This window comes from Misgurnus anguillicaudatus, chromosome 10 (genome assembly GCF_027580225.2).
Source record: "Misgurnus anguillicaudatus chromosome 10, ASM2758022v2, whole genome shotgun sequence".
In the NCBI taxonomy this organism is placed as follows: domain Eukaryota; kingdom Metazoa; phylum Chordata; class Actinopteri; order Cypriniformes; family Cobitidae; genus Misgurnus; species Misgurnus anguillicaudatus.
Genome location: NC_073346.2, coordinates 26454706 through 26474337, shown reverse-complemented (window position 1 = coordinate 26474337; position 19632 = coordinate 26454706). Strand labels below are relative to the sequence as shown.

Sequence of the window (19632 nt, the reverse complement as noted above, 5' to 3'; positions counted from 1 at the left end):
TCTGGAAAAGGCCAAATATTTTCACCAGAGAGAAAATAGTCCATAAATGCTAATTTTATCTGATTTTATATCATTCTAGTATGCATTTTATTTACTTTGTCTTTTATTTATTTACTTATTATTGGTATTATGAATTGCAGTAAAATGAGCATTTAAACATTTTTGGGTAGGACAAGATTTTTACACATTATTAAAGTATTGTACCAATGTTATTCCAGTATTAGCAACAAAGGAAAGATGCTCTCACAAAGGCCTCTATACCTTTAATGTTGATTCCACAGAATTACACATAAAACAACTCTGTTGCAGGTCCAAGGTAACAAAAAAGGCATTTTTATAATCATTGAATCGCTCCTGTAATGTCAGCACAGACACATGCAAAAACAAGTTTTTTTGTTTATCCATTTTAAAAGGCGTCTGATGCCAACAAATGCTTTGGAGTGGCCAGATCGATGGTTTTTATGTAGCAATCATTCATTTAAAATGGTCTTTACACTGTACATGTGGCTAATTTCTTGTCCAATCACAAAACAGGGACTTGGTTCTGTAAATTCTTGACTTGGATAGTGAATCAATCTCTCTGTGAGCTAATAAAAGCCATAGTGATCCCCGTCTCTCCTTTGCCTCTTCCGTGCCAATTCAGGAAAGTAGGCACTGTTGTATGGCCTGTCTCTTTCACCCAACTGTCTTTCTTGTTTTTCTTTCCCGCCACCACTTCTCTGTTCCAGTAATGCCTGTGCCCTTTTCCTCTCATCCGCTTCTCTCTGCAGTCGCTCTGCCCGTAACCTCTCTATGGAACTGTCATAAGAGAAAAATTAATTGTTTTGGGATAAAAAATTATAAAAGTAGCAGGACAGCCATTTGTTGACAATGTCAATGTCATGGGTTCGATTCCCAGAGAATACACACAATTTTCATATACTTTGAATGCACTCTGCTTTAGACAAAACTATTAATAAAATTAATAAATACATATATATTTGGTCTTTATTACACATTAAATTACAAAATTATTTCACACCTATCTCCACTCCTCTGTTCCGTTCTGTCTCTCTTCTCCTTCTTATGCTTTTTCTCCTTCTTGTTCTTCACTGACAAGGCTTTCTTCATATCATTAAGAGGATCCAAACTGTTCTTCAGCTTCCTGTCTTTCTTTTCCCTCTCCTCTTCAGTGAAGCTTTTCTGTTTGTCTTTGTCTCGACTTGTTTTGTGTTTATCTTTTTTGTCGTTGTCGTCGTCTTCCTCTTTGTCTTTTCTGTTTTTCAGGTACCAAGGAGTGACCTCTGTTCCAGGAGCAGGGCCCAGAGACACTAAAAGACCAATTGCACGTTCCTGTTTCTCCTAGAACAGAATTGAATGAGGAAATCGTAAATCAAGCGTGTGACCACGTCACATATATGAAGTATTTTTTCAGTAGTGTTACTCGATGTTGAAAAAATATGTTCATTTAATTAAACTGGAAGAGCACAAATGTGCACGACCTTGCAGGATCTTCAATGAACTATGAATAAATGCGTCTGCCAAATGCATTAATGTAAATTGTAAATGGATTACATTCTGTACATATTGGTGCCCATTAACTGCCTCGGAAACTTGATTCATTTATAACACCTTGAGACATCAAGGCTGTTAAGTAGAGCTTTTGTCACACCTGCTCTTCTTTCTTCTCTTTGAGGTATTCTGCATTGCCTTTCTTTTCAGCAGAATCTTCTATAGGAAAGAGATTTAGATGTTCTATCTCTCTGGCCCCTCGGCTCGTCTGTGCCGTCTCCCCATCTTCTGTCCAGTCACCTTTCTCCTGGAGGGCCGCTTGAGACTTTTTCCTTAAATAATTAGTTCGAGCCTGAGAGATTGTGGGACAGATGGACAAATCAGAAACCTCCACATTCATGTCAGCTTTATTTAAAAACACAATTAACAGATCATTCAGTATATTTATAAAAAATGCAAAACACGCTGTTGGATGATAAAATCAACATTTAATACATTTTTGAAGTTAAATTCTGATTGTGGACGCCCAGAAAATAGACAACAGAGTACACGCGAGTCTGCAGATATAGTAAATTATCCTAGAAACAGTGGAAGGATGCTGGGTTGCTATGGTTACCTCTTGCTCTGCGCGTTCCACTCGCCGTTGGAGCTCGCGTTCTTCTTCCGCTGCACGAGCCTCGTCGCGGCGCACGCGCGCAACATTGTCCTTATTGCGCACATGCCAGCTCTTCTTAGGCAAAATGTTCATTATGAAAAACGCAAGACGGCAGTAAACAACGTAAATAACCTCTGACGGGTAGTATGTTTGTCACAGGGCACATAAAAAGTCCAATAAGCGAGGCACCAGCTTAGTTTAAGGATCCAAACAAGGTGTCCTCCATTCCTTTCAAACACAAACGTAATTGCGTATTTAACTTCACAACTCAATCTGCATGTTTGTTAAATCTGCGTCTTGCATATTCAGTCAAACGTGCTGTAATACAACGCGATTAAACGGCGTTCTAATAAATTACTAACGAAGAGAAACATTCGAAGAGAAAGAAGGCTTTGTAAACACCGGAAGTATATTGACGTGACGTAAACTACGTCAGACGTAAAAGATTTGCTGATGTACTACTTGTAAATGCCACATGAGGGCGTGTTGAAAAACTCTTTTTACTTTAACTTTATTACTTTAGTATTTAAATGATTACATTCAGTCCATCATAGGGGACATCAGCCATCTGAAGAAAATATATGCTAATTGTTGGGTATTTATTTTATTTTCCCCAAACCAAATAATTTCAATAAGACACAGTGGGTTTCAGTTTTAGAAGTGGCCTTTTTGTGGTCTTAGACTTTGATATTTAATTTAAAATTTAAACCAAATAAATAATTAGCGATGTATGGTCAATAAAAAACAACGGAATAAAGCAATTAATTAATTTTTAATACATTAATCAGCACAGCTTATCTGACAGATAAATAAGAAACTTAAAACACTCAAAAGCTTCAAGTAATTGAAGTTCATTTGCTCATTTAAATGTTAATAGTGGAAACTGAAAGCAGAGGCGGACACTACTTGAGTATTTTAAGTAAATTTTCCAAGCATTTGTGCTTTATCAGAGTGTTTGTCTTGGGAAAAAAATTACTTTACTAAAAAATGTTCACTACATTCTAAAGCATAGAATCATACTGTGTATTCCTTTTATATTGAATATTAAAATGTATTTTTAATACCTAATTACATAAAAATTGTGTACTTTTACTTTTCTTGAGTAAAAGTACAAAATTACTTTTTTACTTAAGTAAAAGTAAAAAAATACTAGATGTTTAATGTACTTAAATATTAAATATAAACCAAAAACTTAAAATTATGAAATGTAGTGGATTAAAAATTATGATAATATGCTTTGAAATGTATGTTTTCCAAAGAAAAACACTGATAAAATACGAATACTTAAAAATGTACTTTTAAGGAGAAAGTAAAAATACTTAGTGTCCGCCTCCGACTGAAAGACTAGTTTAAGATCTGCTGTTACAGATAAATAAGTACACAGAGAAGTCCATAATAAATTTGTTAGTGTTTAGTGAACTGTAGTCTTTATCAATCAAATCTTAATATGGCCTTGGGTCATCATCTGGATGAAATGCATAATTGTTATATCCAGTCGACTGCCGTTCTGTCTGGTTGAATCGCTCCGTGTCTCTCTGTTGCTGCTGTGCTACACGTTGTTCCTTTTGCATTTTGGCATTCAGCTCTTCAATTTGTCTCACCAGGAACTGCTTGTCACGCTGTTCCTGTTACATCCAGATAAATAAATGCGAGAATGTAACAATTTAAATAGACAAAGCCAGGCTTGGTTTCAGAATAATATTCTATTCAAGTACTCACCAGTTTACACTGAGATTTTAGCAGTTCTACACTTTTCCCATGGACAGATGTTAAAGCGCCCACATAGCACAGGAGCACACTGTATTTTTAATATCAAACACATGTCATATCAGTCCTAATCTTGTTTTTTTATTTTATACATTTATTTTTTATACATTCATAAGCAGTTTCTTTAATAATATCCCACAATGTTGTTTTTAGAAATACATAACAGTTATAGAGAAATATAGTTGTAAAGGTAATCAATCAGACAAAGGTTTGGAATCACTGATATTAAAAATATTTTAATATGAAGGTGTATGCTTGAAATTACATTTGCGGACGAAAAATATATGATAAAATATATAGAGCTTTTAGTCACAACATTATTCCCATTACATTTGTGTTAAGCCACAGTTTGAGTTTACTATTGTTCTGCAATATGGAAAAATATAAATAAAGTATGAGTAAGTGATTCCAAACGTTTGACCAATATTGTTGTATACAGTATTTTAAGTTGTTTACAAATTGAAAAAGAACACAAACACTGCACATCCTCCTCGTGGCTGTTTGGACTAACCAGGAGAAGAGGAAGAGTGGTATAGAGAAACGCTGGGAGCCAATGTAGAATAGAAATTCTTTACTGGTGCTGGTTAGCATGTTGACAGCTTCTGGTACAACTTGCCACATTGATTGGGAAAGGCGGAAAGGCCCACAGCCATAAGATGGATGGATCCTTCCAAAAAGGCAACATAACCAGAAGGTCATAATAATTCATAGGTGACATATGCACAATTGTGAGTAAATATTCTTCTGCTGTCTTTAAAAATAATTTGTGTGTGAGAGAGAGAAACTGAGCTTACTTGGCTACACTGTAAAGAAGAACCACACTGGCCAACATCCATCCGAAGAGCAAAACCAAGAGGAAGAAGAAGTTGGAGCTGGTGGATCGGAATGTTCTCAGAGCAGGTCGACAGTTTTGAAACAAAGTAATCTGATACAAGCCAACACAGACAAACAGAAGAATTTGTCAGCTCTTGACTGCACTGTCAAAAATAAAGGTACGAAGCTGTCACTGGGGCAGTACCCTTTAAAAAAGGTCCTAATATGTACCATTTAGGTACAAATATGTACCTTTAAAGGTACATTTTGGCAGTTCAAAGTACTAATATGTACTCTTTGGGTACAAAGGTGTACCTTTTTGAAAGGGTACTGCCCCAGTGACAACTTTTGTACCTTTATTTCTGAGAGTGTGAAAAACCAAAAATAGGATGATGGGTATATAATTAAAGGACTAATGCATAACTGAAAGGTCAACAAGACACAACGCTATAATATGTAAGGATAAAAAAGTAATTTTTTGTGCAAAATACACAAACGGCTTTGTGTTTATATTGTACACACCTTTTTACAGTAAAAGAAGAGAAGGAATTTGATGGTGTTAATAAGTGGTAACAATGGAGAGAACAAAGCTCCGGTCCAAACCACTGTTTGACTGTAAACTAGAGCGAGAACATTCGGGGGAACCAGAAACTCTTGCCGTCCCACCCACTGAGTTAATTTACATGAACAGTGATCTACCATGATCCTAAAGATGGGAGAGTAATAAAAAACAGCATTCAGATTTCAAACATACACACAAAAAAAACATTAAGTAAAATCCAAAATACATACCTGCGTGGGAATTCAACCAGGATCAGTGTGGCGATGGTTATCAGAAAGTCAAAAAGAGTCAGTTTATACATTTCCTGTCCAACTCGTGTCTCCCAACACTACAGTGGAAAAAAACTTTAATGTCAACAAGTTACCCTGGATATGGCAACCATATGCAGAATGAATTACAGTAACATCCTACTTGATCATGCCTTGGATTAATGCATATAAAATGGTTTTATTTGATCTGTTTACCTTATATTGGTTGTAATTGTAACTGCAGATGGTACAGTTTGAGTTGGCACTAGAGATATCTCCACTACAGGTAATCTGCTCCCATAGAGTGTATAGCAGAACACCCAAACTCACCAAACGCAGAAAAACTGCCCTATATTGAGAAATAAAGGCCAAATCAAAGAGAGAAGTGGATGATAGAGACAATGTGTGAATATTTAGCTATTTATAAATGTGCTTCAGTTGAAATGAAACATTTTGCCATTTAATGAGCGTCACAAAATGAAATGTAGAGTAAGAGCCCTTCAACAATACTTCTCCCATGGTGGCTAAACAATAGTTAAACAATAGCAGAACATCTGCTCTTCATCTCTGGGCTCTTTGTTCCCTTCCCTTTTTGATATCTTTATTTTGTGTGGATATGAGTATTGATCTAACCGAAGCAAGGCCAGAATGACCGTAGTACTGGGAGTATGCTTTTCCAGTAAAGCAATCTTGTCACACAGGAAGGGGACCACAAAATTGCTTGTTGTTATGACAATGGAGGGTAAGTATTGCAACAGCAACCCCTCAAAGCCTGTTGTTGCATTGGACTGAAAAAAAGTGATTTTGAAAGGTCAAAGGAAGAAAAAATAGGAATGCACATGCAATCCTATCTTCACAATGTACTATAGTTATGTCAGTAGTAGTAGTAATAGTCGCTATTTGTACCTGGCTGAACTGGGTTGCCAAGGCAATGGCATAGAAAGCTGCACCAATGAGTGCTAAGACCACGAGGTTGAGGAAAACACGAAAGGTATAGAGAGAGATCGCCTGATTTAAAGTCAGTGAGGCAGCTTTTCGTTTCAGACTTTCTTCTTCTAGATCCACCTGGTTTAAAAGATACAGTATATAGACCTTATAGGTTAATGATAAAGTAGCAGTTTCTATTTAATGATTTCGATTAAAAAATCATGGTTTAAAGTTTAATCTGCCCATGTAATGTTTACAGGAAATATCAGTAATGTCGGACATAACTTCACATACCTGTAACTGGTAACGGAGATTGTTTTGTTTGAGTTTAGTGGCGCGGTCTCCTTGGAGGCCATGATCCCATCCTGTAAAAACCAGCATACTGTAATTCCCAACTGCGCCTCCGCCCGCCGCTACAACAGCACGAGCCACACTTCCCATTCTATTGTCCAATCAAAGAAATCATCTTAATACTTCTGTAATATATTTTCAAGCAATGTACACATGACATTGAAAAGTTACATTTGGATCAGTGCTTTTCCCAGACCAGCTGATGAAACTCACCTTACAATCATACAAATAAGGCAGAAGATGAAGTAGAAGGCTGCCGTCAACAGATAAGCCAGAGGGATGTTGTACGAGAAGCCTTCACTCACAACCATTGTATTATTATAATAGCCATAAAACAGATATGAATATTCCATGAAACCCTTATAGAAGAGATGAATGTAATGAGTAATGATGATGAAGAATAAAAATGAATACATTTTACTCGGTTTGTAGAGCATTGCATTAGCAGCAGAAAAGCCTGTGGGTCTGATTCACACATAGCCTACTGGTAGAAATGTATTGTACTTTAAATGCGATGTAAGTCACTTTGGATAAAAGTGTCTTCCAAATCCATAAATGTAAAAAAATCTTGTCTCTCCTGAGATACACATCCATGTAGGGGTGCACAGAAGATGCTTGCTATTCTTCTCAATGAAATACGGTGAAATGCCATCCAAACGCCAGAGGGCGCTCTCGTGCAGAAACTCAATATGCGCTGCAGACGAAGAACCATGCAGCTCCAGAAATGGCTTAAGGATATATTTATATTGCTGTTCTTCAAACCTTTTCAGGTATTTTCATTATAAAAAAGAATATGTATACTGATTATGTTTGACGAGTGCTCCTTTTTTAAATGCATAAACGAGTCAAACTAACAGTGATTTCTGATCGATAAGGACTTACTGATCAAAAGCTGTAGTACATGAAATAACTGTGAATAATATTGGCTGTGCGATTTAGAATAGTTATCGGCCACGTATTATAAGCGTATATCGGCATTTATCGTTGCACCCCTACATCCATGACTTTGATGTTGCACCATGTTAAACTCAAACATGACTAAATTAACATTTCTTATGATTACATTTTATTTTAATGTTTACCAAATTCTTTGCTTGACATCAATTCTTATTTCATTAACCTTACCTTACCAAATATAATTTAGCTATTTAACTCATGCTATCAGGTTTAAGTCAGACTAACCCTATTTGAAAACTGCATGTTTTCCATGCATATTATTTTATATTGGTCAATACCGTTCCTGAGACCAGGTCTAGAAAATATGTGATGAATACAGCCAGGGGATCAGGTTTTGGATCATACTGCAAACATTCCTCCACACCTGCTTTAAACAAGAAAACATAAAAAGTAATGAAGAAAAAATGTATTAAGGTGAACTGATCTTAGTTTTTCCAAGTAATGTTTTTTTCTAAGTCCAAAAATATTAACAGGAAGAAAATATTAAGTGCATATTATATATCATTGTCTACAATATAATGTACAGAAGATAGGTGTGCTAATGTATAAATGCATTCACAGATAATATAAATGTCAGATCAGATATTATGTTTTCTATATTGTTCTTATTTGAGGCATGATGTAAAAAAGTCTAATGGTGTGGGTCATTACCAGTTAGATTGGTGGTGGAGTTAAAGTTGGTGGACCGAAACACAATGCTGGGAATGAGGACGAATGCTGCGATTAACAGAAAGGACAGGAAGTTGAGAATCACAAGAAACCTCAGGAACAAGAAGTAGGATTGAACTCCTCCCCCAAAGTGCCCTAAAATAAAGCAAACAGGGAAATTCATTATTACATGACCGCAACTCATTATTAAGCTTAATAATTAATATGTTTGAGTCTTTCATCTGCACTAGACTCAAGTTTTAGCTTCTATGACCACCTGATCAGCTAATAGGTTTGGAAAAATAACAAAAACTTTTCATTTTTGTTACCTCCTATTTTTTGGATTCCTTTCCTCCACAGAACTAAATAGCTTAAAACTTCTTTAGCAATCTCACAGAAATGGCGAAATGATTTGGAGTGCTTTATGCTCCAAGAGCCCCATCTTGAAACCACTGGAATTTTCATCTTTTGCACTTGCCTGAAAGAGAGACAAAGTTACACCTAATAGTTTCAATGGATAGATTTAATTAAACCTTTATAAGCTTTGTAATGTTTTACACTTCTATTTAACTTGAGCAAGACTGAAGATAGAACAAAATATACCTTGCAAAATGGCATGTAAGTATTTAAAAGAACACATAGGTAAAGTTATGTCTCTTTTTGCTTCACAATAAGAAATGCTGGGTTATTTTATCATTTAACTGTTGGGTTGTATTGAACCTGCTGGGTTGTTTTTAATATAAACATTTCAGGGTTATCTAGGTTTAAAGAAATGTCTGTATACCATACTGCTCTCTTCAGACCCATATGCAGTGGCAGCTCACGAAGTTTTTGAGGCTCAGGTTCTTTTGCATCCTCTTCTGCAGGTGTAGGGGCCCAATCAAACTGAACCCCACCTGTATCTTGGGCTGGAAGTGTTCGTGATCTCAGTGACTGCTGGGAATCATACGGACTATCATTGTCTGTTGGTGTTCAGAGAAAATAAATGTAATTTTTTCCAAGAAGTCCTGCAAAGCCTTGTATAACATAATGCTATCAATATTTTTGTAAAACGTTATTGCTTGACAAATTTTTTAATTGACATTAAATACAACCCCCCCCCCAATATTATTCGAATATGTGATTGAACCCCACCTGTACCTTTGGCTGGAAGTGTCCGTAATCTCAGTGACTGCTGGGAATCATACGGACTACCATAGTCTGTTGGTGTTCAGAGAAAACAAATGTTTTTTCCCCAAGAAATCCCACAAAGTCTTGCATATCATAATACTATTATTATTGCTGTGAAACATTATTGCTATAACAAATATTTGCTATTGAATACAAAGTAAAAAAAAACATAACAATTGTTAAAATATGTGATTGAACCCCACCTGTAACTGGAAGTGTCCGTACTCTTAGTGACTGCTGGGAATCATACGGAATACCATAGTCTGTTTTGTTCAGAGAAAACAAATGTTGGTATTTTTAAGAAATCACGCAAAGTCTTGCTGATCTGCTATAAATATTTGTGTAAACGGTCATTGCTTAACAAATATTTGGATTGCTATTGAATACAAAGAAAAAAAAACATAAAAAAATTCAAATATGTAATTGAACCCGACTTCAATATTTTTGTAAAACGTTATTGGGTGATTCTCACGAAATTAGACTTATGAGGTGTCATGAAACATTTAGATAAAAAAAGAAAATGCCATCAAAATAAGAAGCATACAGTTACAAACATCTTTTCACATACTATTTTGCACATGATTTCAAATGACATCATACAAAGCAATTTTGTTGTGTTTCCACATTTAAGGGGAAAATTTTCATTACCGCAACGTGTCCATGACTGGATGTGGGTTCTTTGACATGAAAATATTTATAATTAAAAAATCAAAAAAATAAAAAGCTTGTTATTCTATAAACATTTACAGTAAAGAAACATGTGGTATTTGGTGATTATTGGTAAATGTAGAGACAATAATAAAGGAATATAAATGTGTCCAAGACCAATTTTCTCATCCTCCGCAACAATTTTCAATCATTGTTTAAGCCCTCAAGGAACTAACTTTTTTTTTAAATAGTTTGAAGGGACATAATTGACTGTGACAGTCAAGATGACTACCAGGTAAGCAGTTCTTATTTTTTTCTCTGCAGATAAAAGTTGAAATTATGTTTGTCATAGTACCTAGACAACTTTTTAGTTCTCATTACCGAAACAGGAGTTTGTAAATGCATATATTTAATGTAATATCATGTTGTGGTAATGATAATTTTTGATAATGATAATCTAAAAAATGTAAATAATTCTATGGGAAATATTTTGAAATCCTCTAAAAATAATGGTTATAGTAAGTTCAGACCTTATTTCTTATATTTGCAAAAAAAAAATGAACTTCAAGGGCTTTTTAAAAATTCTGATGCTGGACAACTTATAAATCAGGATTTCGTGAGAATCACCCTATTGCTTAACAAATATTTGGATTGCTATTGAATACAAAAGTAAAAAAAACATAAGAATTCATTAAATATGTAATTGAAACCGACTTCAATATTTTTGTAAAACGTTATTGGGTGATTCTCGCGAAAATTAGACTTATGAGGTGCATGAAACATATAGATAAAAAAAGAAAATGCCATCAAAATAAGAAGCATACAGTTACAAACATCTTTTCATGTACTATTTTGCACATGATTTCAAATGACATCATACAAAGCAATTTTGTTGTGTTTTCCACATTTAAGGGAAAAATTTTCATCACCGCAACGTGTCCATGACTGGATTTGGGTTCTTTGACATGAAAATATTTGTAATTAAAAAATCTAAAAAATAAAAAGTTCAGTGCTTGTTATACTATAAACATTTACAGTAAAGAAACATGTGGTATTTGGTGATCATTGATAAATGTAGAGACAATAACAAACATTTTCAAAAGAAAAAAAATAGTTGTAAGGGATATAATTGATTGTGACACTCAAGATGGCTACTAAGTAAGCAGTTCTTATTTTTTTTCTCCAGATAAAAGTTTTAATTTTGTTTGTCATAGTACCTAGACAACTTTTTAGTTCTCATTACGAAACATGAGTTTGTAAATGCATTTATTTAATGTAATATCATGTTGCGGTAATGATAATTTCTGATAATGATAATCTAAATTTTTTTTATAATTCTATGGGAAATATTTTTTCAATCCTCTAAAAATAATGGTTATAGTAAGTTCAGACCTTAATCTTATATGTGCAAAAAAGAAAATAAATTGGCTTCAAGGGTTTTTTAAAAATTCTGATGCTGGACACCTTCTAAATCTGGATTTCGTGAGAATCACCTTATGCTTAACAAATATTTGGATCGCTATTGAATACAAAGTTAAAAAAAAAAATTCAAATATGTGATTGAACCCCACCTGTATCTTGGGCTGGAAGTGTCCGTACTCTTAGTGACTGCTGGGAATCATATGGACTACCATAGTCTGTTGTGTTCAGAGAAATGTTGGTGTTTTTTAAAGAAACCTGGAAAGTCATGCATATCATAATGCTATCAATATTTCTGTAAAACATTATTGGTTAACAAATATTTGGATTGCTATTGAATAAAAGTAAAAAAACATAACAATTGTTCAAAATTATGTGATTGAACCCCACCCGTATCTTCGGCTGGAAGTGTCCGTACTCTTAATGACTGCTGGGAATCATACGGACTACCATAGTCTGTTGTGTTCAGAGAAAACAAATTATTGCACAAAATATTGCTTGACAAATATTTGGATTGCTATTGAATACAAAGTAGTTTAGAAAATAATATGACAAAAATAAAGGGTTATTTTAACTGTACTGAAATGATACAGCGAAGGTTGTGTTTAAAAATAAAATGTGGAGCCACAGCTCTGAACATAATAATCTTTGCTCTAAATTTCTATACATATCCACCATGACCCATTATACATTGGTTCTATAAAACACCAGACCTTACATTGATTCGAATACTAAATAATCCTATAGGGCAACCCGATGAAAAAGAAAAACTAATAGATTTACATATTGTGTAATCCATGTTTACGGATCTTTAATGAATAATGTTTCATAGACTGCATTAAATCTGCAAATCAAAGAAGTAGATTGACAAACAAACATTGACACACTCCCTTGTGCTAGAGTACAGCGTATTATTCAATTTAATTTTACCATAAACTTCCATACATACATATAGATTCATTCAATCTTCCCTCTTACCTGGAGGTGGAAAGACTTGATTGTGAAATTCTCTTAGCTCCATCAGAAATCAAGCACTGCTAACATGAATTTCACATAAAAACAAGGCAAACAGGTAAATTCGTAAACCACTGTTGTCAGTAAGACATGGCAAACTCCCATTTACGGAAAAGATCACAGGTGTGTCAGTGTATCCAGGAATCTGGACTTTGAATCCAAGGGAAATATACCAGAGAAACACTTCCTTGTAAACAGCTCAAAACCATCAGGCATCACTAATCCTAAATGACAAAGGCAACCTTTCGATAGATCTTATTACCAAAGCAGTCAAATCAGCAAATAAGACATTTACAAAGTTTTTCCCTATGACATGTGAAAATTGTTGTAAACACTGGACTTTGTACTATATAAATATTTGTTAACTATAATATATTAGCTAAATTACTGTTAAAAAAAAGAGTTATACAAACATTGTTAAAGATTGTCTTGCTTGTTATAAGATTGGCCATTGTCTGTGCTTTATTACTGCAGTCATGGAGATGGGAAACACAACATTAATTTTTTTAATAAGCTTTCACTCTTACTAAACTTACAAAGTTGTAGCAAAAATACAACTTCCTCCTTTTAAAATGGATAAAAAATCAGACAGAATCTGTTTGAAATTTATAAGCTGTATATTTTCTTGGTAACACTGCAAATCTTTTACAAATTAAAGCATGGATCATTCTGGCAGCAAGAATGAAAAGCAATGACAAAAATGTAACACAGTAATGAAAACTGTCTATAAATGGTTTGTCAGGAATGGTGCACACTTCCTGGTGCACACTAAAACTAACATTTGCAAACAAAATAAAAGACCTGCTCCTAAATTAGAGAGTGTGGCACATGTCTCATGTTTAATACTTCAGAGAAAAAAACATCAGGAGTACAATGTAGCATGTAGACAGTGATACAGTAACCAGGATACAATAATGTGAACTGATCAATAAACTACTACCACCAGTGTTTCCAAACAAAAAAATGCATTATAACAGGAAGTACTTACATTTACTGTGATAGAAAGTAAAAAAAGTAAATTTAAAACTTTAGAACTTTACAAGTTTACATCAAAGTGTATTTGACATCATATGGTGTCTGATGTATAAATGATGATTATAAACATTCACGTCTGTCTACTTTTAAACAACTTTTTACAGAAAGAACATGAAAGTTTGCAAACTGCATTCTGTGCAGAATACAAATAACCATCATACACACATACATACACAACCATTAATAAATATCCATTTCACCCTGCAGAACGGATGAAAAACAAGGCTGACTAAAATTTTATGTCCTTTACTTTCAATGGTTTTGTTGTTGTTATAAAGGTCGTATTACCTCATACACACAATACAGAGACAGCATAGCTTCACGAATGTATGCTAAAATCCCTAACACTCACCAGCCTTTTTGTAAACACATGTTCGGATGAAATCTAGTCCCAGAGCCACTGTTCCCAGAGAACACCATTAACACATGACTGTAAAAATACAAACCTCTCTCTAATAGATTATGGCAACATAAAAACTTTGAAACATTACTGACCAGGTAAAGATAAACCTTTAAGAGTTTCACCAGGTAACATAACGGAGCTATTTCTAATATATGAATATATAAAAACAAGAAATTATAATTGTAAAGATACGGATCACCAGAGCCAAACGCATTAAATGTGCACACGCACCTGTTTGACTTCAGTGTATTTACTTTAACAGCAAAGTATGGGACAGATTTGACTAAATTCACTAAAAGGCAAACCAAAAGCAAAATTCACTGGTAATAAAGTGAAAATAATTGGTTACACTTTACAGTAAGGTTGTATTTGTTAACATTAATTAATGCATTAGCTAACATGAACAATTCTTCAACTAATTTATTAATCTTAGTCTAATACTAATGATTAATAAATGCTGATAACCTATATTGCTCGTTGGTTCATGTTAATAAATACAACCTTACTGTAAAGTGTTACCCAATAATTAAGTTGATCCCATTGAGTTGTATTCGCAAGAAAACACCTTGTGTCATATTGTCAAAAGCTCAAAACCTAAATGGCAGTATATGGCATTACAGTGCATGTTATGAATAGTTTTTTTCTATAATTATATGTAAACATACCATCTCCAGTTATCAGCACAATGAAAGCATTCATTTCACTCTGCCTTTTCTCTTGTTACATCCTTCTTCTCTCCCTCACCTTGATCTTTCCTCTCCCTCCTCTTCCCCCCTTTCATTATTTGTCCAACTCCTATGCAAACAACCGCAATGATGTGAATAATGAAGTATATTGAACTCCAGTAGTGGATGGTGTCACTGGCCTTCAGGAGAACAAATCCCATGCACATGTAGTCGTAAGCTCTCATTTTGAGGAACCAGTGGACCCAGTCAAAGATATTCTGGCCTGCGGGCCCCAAACGTGCCCTGACGGATGCCTCCATGGCCGTCTCTGCTGCGATACACAGTGGGATGGTGAGAAAAGAGAGATAGTAACCAGCATGGAGGCCGTGCCAGTATGCACTGATTAACATTGTCCATCCAGCCCTGTCAAAGTTGATAGAAATAGGTTAAACACACCAACACAGCATTTTTATATTATGATCTTCAGGGTTCCCACACCTTAGTTAACTTCAAATTCACCTTTCAAGGACTTTCCAGGTCCAATACCCTCAAATATTAAGGACTAAATGTGGGGACACACTCAAGTGAGAGCAAGGTTACATTGTGTTACTTTTAAAGATACATTGTAACAGTTCCCTTTTGAGGGAACTCGCGCTGCGTTACTGAGGTGACACTTTGAGGGCGCCTCCAAGGGTAAGTGCGTCTGAATGTGTATATCAAATTCAACCAATGGTAAGGCTTAAAGACAGGGTGACGCAGGAGACAGGAAGTATATCGCTATCTGAAATATTGCCAAAGACGGCATTACAGGGATGCAGGAAGTATGGCAAGGGAGACGGAGCGTCTCATTCCCTTCTTAGGAAACACCAGTTACATACGTAACCTGAGACGTTTTCATGTGTCAAACACAACTATGCAAAAAAGCATTTTGGTATGAATCAACATTTGCATACAGAAGATATAAGCATTTAAAGCTAACAGTTTAGCACGTGTGCACATTACACAGGGAATTATATGGATTTTTTTTCCAGAAAACTTCTTGCATAAAATAGTTTCAAGTTCTTTCAATGACCTGTATCTATGTATATATATTTTTTAAAACTTCCCAGGGCCTTACATTTTTTCCTCCAGATTCACAAACTTTCAAGGACCCGTGGGAACCCTGAATCTTGCTAGATAGTGCATGTGTTTACCTGAGAGCGTACGCTCTGAAAGGGGCATTGGGGTAAATGTAGTGGTGAAGCCACCATTGCACCGTCATATTCCAGTAGCGCATGCCATGACGCACTTTCACACAGAAATCGGTGTTGTAGCAGTCAATGTTCTGGATTGTCTTGAAGTCATAATCCACTTCTGTTCCGGGATCAGGACTGAAACATAAAGCTCATCAATATTACCAACCACAAATACACTAATAAACCCAAACAAGCCATTTGGTAAATGTATTCAAATAATTTAAATGGAAATAGTGCTTTGATACAATTGATTAAACGAATCGTTCCTGGTTGCTATTTGATCTTTTATCATTTAATTCAAACACACAGCACACTTGGCAATAAAATGTATTATTAAAGTTTGTCTTGCCATTTAATGTGTGCCGATTCATATTTCACAAATGTAATCCTACAGTCCTACGGTTCTCTTTCCGACCAATGCAAATACACTGTTATTTGCATATATGATAAGATCTCTAGGGTGTATCAGTGATGTTACAGTCAAAGTGTTTAAACAAATAAAAAAAGATCTTGGGTATTAAAATTAAACATCTTACTTATAGTTCACAGTTGGACCGGCTCCAGGTTTGGACAGTGCCCCCTGTGGGTAACATCCCAGGCCTGCGCTGATACAACCTGCCTCTGCACCACACCAAGCCGAGTAGAATCGCATTCGAAACACGAAAAATACTGCCACCATGTAGAAAAACCTGTCACAATTACATTAGAAAGTCATGTTTAATAACTCATGTGTAATCTGCATATCAAAATCTTAACATAGATAATTTATATGAAATTTACCAGAATAAATTCTGATTTTGCCATCTGCTGTAGCCTTTACTGGCTCGGTTCTTATCTCAAAAAACCAACCTGTAAAAATAGTTGTTCTCCAAGAATTCCTCAGTACGGACATAAGATAAAGGGAAAACATAGTTGACGGACACAAAGAGTGCTCCGTAAACGGGTATCATCTGAAGCCTCCGAAGGCAGGGAGCTATACCCGGCAAAGAAAGGGGACTAGGCTGCTGCAACCAGTCAACATACGTCTGATACCGGAAGAAAGGACCTGCGAGACACCATCAAAAGTGGATGGAGAGAAAATGGAAAATGAAGAAACATGAGGAGAGTGTGGAGTTATCAATGAAACAATGTTGGGCATGAGATGAATGACACAGAATGTAGTATGAAATCAAATGGAATGGTGAAAGGGAAAATGAACCACATGTGCCAAAGTTGGGAAGGTGTTGAAATATGTAGACGGTTGGTTTGTGGTGACACATCACAGCAAAAGAGGAAAACGGAAATTCATTATCAGCACACGATCAGATGTAAAAAAAAAGACTCACACGTTACTGAACTAGTAGCAGAAAGAAACAGAAAGACGTGTTAGCATACATGCAAAATAAACAAGACAAGAACATTTAGATAGACTCAGCAGAGTCATGCCGGTCAGAACCTGTCATTATTCCCACATAGCAGTAGCTATATGCAATAACGTTATAGAGTGAAGGCTCATGGGAAAGTCCTCGGATCACAGGGGACTTTGTAAAGGAGCTCACTTCTTTTTTCTTCTCCAAGTGATAACTTTGAACCTCATTGGCTAAACTGACCATCTGTGTGTTCAGAACGAAAGAGGTTACAATATGCAATACATGTTACGGTATGTAACCCGTTAAAATGTGCTTTACCTTTAATGTTAAGAGAAGTTGGATGGCGTTGGCAAACGGTGTTGGGGAAGGAAGGCCAAACCAGGTAGCCAGACGGAAAAAGAGGAGATAAAGAAACGTCCAACCCAAAGACAGAGAAGGTGCATTTCTAAATAAAGACAAATACAGGTCACATCAATCCCAAGCACAACAGAATGGCTAAAAAAGATAATACCTAGTCCAGATCTCAACCCAATTATTGTTTGTTATTCATCTGAGGTTATATTTAGCTAATATGTACTTACTATATACTTTTTTACATGACTGTATGCTAGCTGGTTAATATTGTCAGATACTTTACGTTATGGTGATAATACTCAATATATACTCACTTCCAGTTGATTTTTATGACTAGCCATGTTCCCAACACTGTACAAAGAGAGTGCAAAGTGTGGATGCCACAGGTTGCTATTGTAATGATCAAACCCAACAGCAATGCTGCTCCCTGCTTAACCGAAGGGCCTAGAAATAAATGCACAAATAAATTCATTTAACTTTGTGTAGTTATATCAAACATTTAATATGTTAAAGGGGACATATCATGAAAATCTGACTTTTTCCATGTTTAAGTGCTATAATTGGGTCCCCAGTGCTTCTATCATCCAAGTAACTTAGTTTTGGTAAACCATTCTCTGCAAGCATGTGAAAAAATAGCTCATTGAAATTTGTCTCCCCTTGTGATGTCAGAAGGGGAAAATTCCGCCCCCCAATTTGTACTATCCAACCACAGCACTGTCAGTTGGTGCAGAGATCAGCTCATTTGCATTTAAAAGGACACACCCAAAAATGGCAAACTTTTGCTCACACCTGCAAAGTGGCAATTTTAACATGCTATAATAAATTATCTTTTATTATAGATTTTGAGCTAAAACTTCACATACATACTCTGGGGACAACAAATATTTATTTGACATTTAAAAAAAAGTCCAATGTCTCCTTTAAGACTTTACCCAAGTGAAGAAGGACAGTCAGACTTACTTAGGTAGCGGAAAAGAAATCCTACAGGTATTGATGCAGCAAGGATTTGTAGGTAAACTATTTCATCGGGTGACATCCTTCTGTTTACAGAAACAAGACAACAATTCTCTCATTGTGCACTACGTCATATTTGATATGCAAACATGTCCATCTGAAATTCAAATATTTATTTAGGGGAAAAAACTGCAAACATTTAACCAGTTATTCAACCTGTTGTGACTAAAATGAGATCTTGATGTAACTGCATTTTGTTTAGAATGCATTTTATGTTGGCTTAGATTTAACAAAGGCTTTGACTGAGCTAAAAACATTTGACAACTTGTATGACAGCAGCAGGCATGCAACTCATGCAATCCTTCGCAGTACGTTGGCACAGTTTACGCGCAAATAACACAATATAAAACAAAGACATAATAGCACAAGTCTTTTCATTTAAGTGTAATTTTCATTCATATGAAGATCAAGATTGGTACATCATGTGGAAGGCATACTGGCCTGCGTACGTAAAAAGCGCACAGCATTTTTCCCATAAACCCTTAATTTTCTAAACAATCACGGCGATACTTACAACAGGAAGGTTTGAAGGTGTGTAAATCAAGAATTTATTCCGACAGATATTTCCTACTGTAGACCCTTATCTTGCATATGTTCTCCTCATTCACTTCCTACTACCGCATGTTTGTGATTCTCTGCGAGTTGCCAGATATTCATGACAACAGAAAAGCCAAACTATATGATTAGGTTAAAACAGCTAAACTATTTTTGTCTTTATAACTGTAAACGTTTAAATTATTGGAAAATATGTATTTATTATTCTATACTCGCACTCAGTACACAAAGCGAAAAGGTAACTAACATCTGTAAGAACATGTCTGGCAACCCAAAGATTACTATACACTAACTGTGGCCGCTAGAGGGCAGACTCGACAGCAATTTTGATGCAGGATATGCGAAAAACTCC

General features: G+C 35.4%; 3 protein-coding genes across 9 annotated transcripts; all 3 read right to left on the bottom strand.

The window, feature by feature from the left end:
* Positions 1-246: 246 nt before the first annotated feature.
* leng1 (leukocyte receptor cluster (LRC) member 1) lies at positions 247-2564 on the bottom strand. The gene is made up of 4 exons (XM_055210432.2): positions 2108-2564; positions 1652-1843; positions 1022-1341; positions 247-798 (listed from the first exon to the last, which is right to left on the bottom strand). The coding sequence occupies exons 1-4, from the start codon at positions 2237-2239 to the stop codon at positions 588-590; spliced, it is 855 nt and encodes a 284-aa protein (XP_055066407.2). The 5' UTR covers positions 2240-2564; the 3' UTR covers positions 247-587.
* Positions 2565-2899: 335 nt separating this feature from the next.
* On the bottom strand, positions 2900-12939 carry tmc4 (transmembrane channel-like 4). Of its 7 annotated transcripts, none has more exons than XM_055210413.2 (20): positions 12635-12939; positions 12047-12112; positions 11809-11874; positions 9793-9852; positions 9554-9619; positions 9204-9381; positions 8749-8897; positions 8423-8575; positions 8050-8138; positions 7028-7173; positions 6758-6905; positions 6443-6601; positions 6170-6324; positions 5753-5885; positions 5519-5616; positions 5249-5432; positions 4708-4838; positions 4425-4580; positions 3866-3944; positions 2900-3771 (listed from the first exon to the last, which is right to left on the bottom strand). In XM_055210413.2, exons 1-20 carry the CDS (start codon positions 12675-12677, stop codon positions 3589-3591), a joined length of 2442 nt encoding a protein of 813 aa, XP_055066388.2. In that variant the 5' UTR covers positions 12678-12939; the 3' UTR covers positions 2900-3588. The 7 variants fall into 7 exon arrangements, with proteins under 7 accessions (XP_055066388.2, XP_055066390.2, XP_055066391.2 ...); XM_055210415.2 differs by having other exon boundaries at positions 8050-8135; XM_055210416.2 differs by having other exon boundaries at positions 9560-9619.
* A 536-nt stretch (positions 12940-13475) lies between these two features.
* On the bottom strand, positions 13476-19465 carry mboat7 (membrane bound O-acyltransferase domain containing 7). Its single transcript, XM_055210409.2, has 9 exons — positions 19240-19465; positions 18672-18751; positions 18026-18155; positions 17676-17802; positions 17444-17600; positions 16858-17053; positions 16545-16697; positions 15967-16143; positions 13476-15196 (listed from the first exon to the last, which is right to left on the bottom strand). Exons 2-9 carry the CDS (start codon positions 18745-18747, stop codon positions 14809-14811), a joined length of 1404 nt encoding a protein of 467 aa, XP_055066384.1. The 5' UTR covers positions 18748-18751; positions 19240-19465; the 3' UTR covers positions 13476-14808.
* Positions 19466-19632: the final 167 nt, after the last annotated feature.

Bases quoted from the DNA above. Each gene is read 5' to 3' on its own strand.
- tmc4 (XM_055210413.2), bottom strand. From the start codon at position 12,677: ATGGAGCTAAGAGAATTTCACAATCAAGTCTTTCCACCTCCAG. The intron at 9,853-11,808 runs GTGGGGTTCAAT...TGAACAAAACAG, and splicing joins ACTTCCAGCCCAAGATACAG to ACTATGGTATTCCGTATGAT. The intron at 4,839-5,248 runs GTGTGTACAATA...GGCTTGTATCAG, and splicing joins TCTTCTTTTACTGTAAAAAG to ATTACTTTGTTTCAAAACTG.
- leng1 (XM_055210432.2), bottom strand. From the start codon at position 2,239: ATGAACATTTTGCCTAAGAAGAGCTGGCATGTGCGCAATAAGGACAAT. The intron at 1,342-1,651 runs GTGTGACAAAAG...ATTCTGTTCTAG, and splicing joins AAGAGAAGAAAGAAGAGCAG to GAGAAACAGGAACGTGCAAT. The intron at 799-1,021 runs GTGTGAAATAAT...CTCTTATGACAG, and splicing joins GAACAGAGGAGTGGAGATAG to TTCCATAGAGAGGTTACGGG.
- mboat7 (XM_055210409.2), bottom strand. From the start codon at position 18,747: ATGTCACCCGATGAAATAGTTTACCTACAAATCCTTGCTGCATCAATA. The intron at 17,054-17,443 runs GTTCTGACCGGC...GGTGTCTCGCAG, and splicing joins CTATGTGGGAATAATGACAG to GTCCTTTCTTCCGGTATCAG. The intron at 16,698-16,857 runs GTTGGTTTTTTG...TAATTGTGACAG, and splicing joins GAGAACAACTATTTTTACAG to GTTTTTCTACATGGTGGCAG.